A 4,523-nucleotide genomic window follows, 5' to 3' on the forward strand; every position below is an offset into this window, starting at 1 on the left:
CAGTCTCTATCACCCCTCAGATACTATAGTCTTACTTCTGATGTATCATGTCTCTGGGATAGCATTGTTCCAAGTTTAACCCAGAATCCAACAATATGTAACAAACTCCAGTCGGCCACACTGGAATTGAATAAAAATACATTTGAGAAGAACGCAGACAACCACCAAAGCTTTGAGGAGTTTGAACTGTCACTATCTGTAGCAGCAGTCAAACAAATGAACAGGTTTACAGCCTTCGCAAGCATGCGCGTTTATTTAGATGACGTCACATACGTTTTTCTCATTCATGGTGGCTATTGTTGACGCAAAAGGTCTGTTTAAAGGGCTGCGTTTACACAGGACTTTTGACCAATCATATCAGCTCTGAAAAACAGTTCGGACATATAAAGTTTGAATGTGAACTACTTCTAAGAGGCAAACATTCAGTTGTTCCGAACACACTTCACTCGTGCTAAAGAGGGAGGCTCGCTGGGCTGGTGGTATCACATGCGACATCCAATACCTCTGGTACGCTGATTTAAGGCGTTTACATATCCTAATCTTTCGAAAGATTGCCCAGATAACCAGGTGTTTTAATCCGCGTATGCTTACTTCGATCTTGACCTTACGCCAATTAAGATAAACAGAGTAAGGTGTTTACATGACTATTGCATAATCTGCCTACTGCCATAATCAGTTTAATATCCAATTATTAGTGTGCATGTAAACGTAAACTGATTAGTGTGCATGTAAACTCACTGATTGAAGTGGATTTAACAAGTGACATCAATCGGGGATCATAGCTTTCTCCTGGATTCACCTGGTCAATCTCTGTCATGGAAAGAGCAGGTGTCCGCCCATTTGTTAGACATCTGCAGCTGCTAAAGAATATTCTATTTCAGTTAGTGCAGGGTTTCCTTTCCTATGTTATACGGGTGTAGGATCTTAATTTGATCACTGTTGCTGGGAATTTTCCTGCGCCGCAGAAAATACAGATGAGCTTTGGGAATTACATAAATTCKCTGAAAACCCGTACTAACACATGGCTATATTAACAGTATTGCACTTTTTATGTAGTGTAATMTTGGCCAGCTAATAGCCTAACCACCAATCAAGCAACATTATGTACTAAACATTCWAATTCCTTTGCTGCAGGACTATTTTGCAATGACAATGCTGGTCAAATTAAGATCCTACATCTGTATGCCTTTCGAATCCTGCACCCAAAGACTTTTGTTGATGAACATTCTGCAGTTACCATTCTTTTATAGGATTTTTTTTCAATCACAGATAGGCACTGCTACAAAGTAATTTTGAGGACATTTTCCTTCCCAAAGGGCTGGTTTGCTGGRAGGAACCTGGCTGTCTCTCAGGTCACTACCAAATACTTCCTCTGGGTCGATGACGACTTCCTGTTCACAGACCAAACCAAGATTGAGAATCTGGTGGAGGTGATGAGCACACCAGAACCTAGATGTGGTGAGAGAGGTAACTGAGTAGCCTGATCCCCATCTGTCACCAGACTAGTAACAGTATTACCTGTTTCTTAGACTGGGGCTGGGAACTCAGTGGTACACACAACTTCAACCAACACTTTTATCTTACAATATTGATGGTGTCAAGGTCTTCCCCTCCAGTGAGGTTCCGAAACCTTGCGTGTGATACTTGACAACAGCTCTCGTTTGAGGCCCTCATCAAAAGTGTGACCAAAGTCACAATTTTTCCATCTATGGAACACTGGCAGGTTACGACCTATGCTGTCCACAGTCTGCAGCTGAGCCACTCACCCACTCTTTACTCATCCTGTCTGACTATTGTAATGCCTGTTTATTGGTACATCTGCCAAGTGCCTAACAGGCTACAATATGTCCAAACTGTGCTGCCACGTGTTTCAAGGACTCTGCTAGTTATTTTCATGTCTCTGGATCGACAACACATGAATATAGCTTTGTTTGTTGTCTGTGTTCCAGAGTCTTGGAAAAAAGGGTCCCAGAAGGGTTCTACAGCTGTCCCCATAGGATAAACCAATTTGGTTCAAGGTAGAAATCTTTTTGGTTACGGGTAGAACCCTTTTGGGTTCCATGTAGAACCCTCTGTGGAACAGTTATACTACATGGAAGCAAAAAGGGTTCTACCTAGAACTAAAAATWATTATTSAAAGGGTTCTCCTATGGGGACAGCAGAATAATAATTTTAGGTTCTAGATACACTCTTCGAAAAAAAAAGTGGTATGTGTTTTTCTGTGTTTTGGATTGTTTTTATTGTACATTTTTCCTACGCATTGGGTCTGAGAAATCCGCTTTACAAATGAAATGAAGAACTATTATTATTATTATTATTATTATTACTACATGTGAACCTGCTCTGTTCTCTGCCTCCTGTGATCAGGTGGGCGGCTCAGTGGCGGGCCATGGCCAGTTCTACTTCTCTTTGGTGTACGAGGAGGGTAATGGGGAGGACGGGGGTTGTCTGAACAGAAAGGGTGCAGTGAAATACCAACCTGTTCCAGGCTTCCCCACCTGCTCCTTCACCAGCGGGGTGGTCAACTTATTCCTTGGTCGCACAGATGCTGTGCGCAAAGTGGGCTTTGACCCCCGGCTGAAGAGAGTGGCACACTCAGGTGGGCTTTATTACATTTTCATTTATTTAACCWCTATTTATCCAGGAAGTCCCACTGAGGTTTGAAGATCTCAATTAGGAGGGATATTATCATTATTTTATATATATATATATATACTGTATATACATTACCAGTCAAAAGAAAAGTTTGGACACACCTACTCATTCCTTGGTTTTTCTTTATTTTTACTATTTTCTACATTGTAGAATAATAGTGAAGACATCAAAACTATGAAATAATTTGTTTAAAAAAATTGTTAAACAATTACAAATATATTTTATATTTGAGATTATTCAAAGTAGCCACCCTTTGCCTTGATGACAGCTTTACACACTCTTGGCATTATCCTCTTCACTTATCCTCTTCACTATTATTCTATTCTATTATTATTAGAAAATAGTAAAAATAAAGAAAAACCAAGGAATGAGTAGGTGTGTCCAGACTGTTGATATATATATTTCCTTCTTGATTATTTTAGGAGGGCGACTTGGCCAATATGTATTCTGTATGTAGATATACAGTATGAGAAGTGCACAATGTGTATGACAGAGGTATCGTATAATATATGTATAATGTTGAGTGTGTAATGTACAGTCAGTCTATTTTGTACTGTATATAGCAGTACTTTGTGTCTAAGACAATTTTCCCACCAGGGACATTAAAGTTCATCCTATGCTAAGAGGGCAGTTAAAAGCCCATTTAAAACAGTTGCACACATTTTACATTTACATTTTAGTCATTTAGCAGACACTCTTATCCAGAGTGACTTGCAGGAGCAATTAGGGTWAAGTGCCTTGCTCAASGGCACATCGACAGATTGCAGCAAGTCTGTAAACTATGTCAATAGGAAATCTGGAAAGCTGTGTCAATAASAAAGACAGATGGACAAATTCGAGAGTGAGGTTCAGTTGCAGTGTTGTTGGGTTAAGTGTGGTAAGTTTTGAAGAAGTCAATTGTTTCTACKGGTGATTATTATGATGTTGCTGATATTACGCTGAAGGCACTGCTCTGTCTTTGGTAATTCATCTTTGGTCCATTCCATTTCCCCTGTCCATATGTCTGTTTCAGAGTTCTTCATGGATGGGTTGGGCAGTTTGCTGGTTGCCAGRTGTAGTCATGTCAGCATCGACCACCAACCCAGAATTGAAAACGCAAAGTACTCGTCGTTCCGAAATCAAAAATCAAAAGACGCAGAAGACAAACTAGCCCACCACTTCTTCAAGAACCACCTGAAATGTGTCCGTTATGGATAGTCTGGACCACAATGACAAAACCATTGATGCCATTCTTTTTGATGACCTGATTGTTTTAATGGTGTGATTGACTATGATATATTGATAAGCCATATGGGTAATTTTCCAACCGAATGATTCAACAGTGAAGATTTTCACACACAACTGCCTCAACACTCTTTTTTTAGCAAAAAAATTAGTTTTTCTCCTGCATTTCGCATGAGAGAATGGCTTAAGATAAGATTTTGCTCTATGTCAGATCGAACAGGCCCAGGAATTAAATAGCTCTTCCTCTGGACCTCTGTCTCTACCCCCCCAAAGGTGTGTGTGTGGGTGTGTGTGTGTGTGTGTGTGTGTGTGTGTGTGTGTGTGTGTCCCTGGCCTTGTTGTTATCTGATATTTGTTGTTGTCCTGTGTTGTTGTCGTGTGTTTTGTGTGCTTTGTTTTTGCCTTTGTTCTTGTTTGTTTTGTGTGTTTGTTTATTCTTGCTGGTTATTCTTTTGATGTTGGCGCTGCTGTGGAGGGCTGGTTTCATCTGGCGAATTTAGTTGTATTTAGCCTAGCTTCTATTATTTTGCGCTGTTGGTTTTTACATTTATGCTGTATGATTTTCGGGGCAGAGGTTATCATGTTTATGTCAGTATCATATAGCTTCTATGCAGCGATGCTTTATGTTTTTTTTCAATCATGTT

At 40.0% G+C, this 4,523-nt stretch overlaps 1 protein-coding gene across 1 annotated transcript in view; it reads left to right on the forward strand.

Annotated features, from left to right (window-relative positions):
• Nucleotides 1-3,916, forward strand: part of LOC112080860 (beta-1,4 N-acetylgalactosaminyltransferase 1-like) — a 28,474-nt gene extending 24,558 nt beyond the window's left edge. The window contains exons 9-11 of the mRNA XM_070442734.1: nt 1,317-1,448; nt 2,359-2,599; nt 3,668-3,916. Coding sequence (XP_070298835.1) covers nt 1,317-1,448; nt 2,359-2,599; nt 3,668-3,852 — 558 coding nt within the window. The 3' untranslated portion in view covers nt 3,853-3,916. The remainder of the gene's footprint in view (nt 1-1,316; nt 1,449-2,358; nt 2,600-3,667) is intronic.
• Nucleotides 3,917-4,523: the final 607 nt, after the last annotated feature.

This window comes from Salvelinus sp. IW2-2015, unplaced genomic scaffold (assembly GCF_002910315.2).
Source record: "Salvelinus sp. IW2-2015 unplaced genomic scaffold, ASM291031v2 Un_scaffold16537, whole genome shotgun sequence".
Taxonomy (NCBI): Eukaryota; Metazoa; Chordata; class Actinopteri; order Salmoniformes; family Salmonidae; genus Salvelinus; species Salvelinus sp. IW2-2015.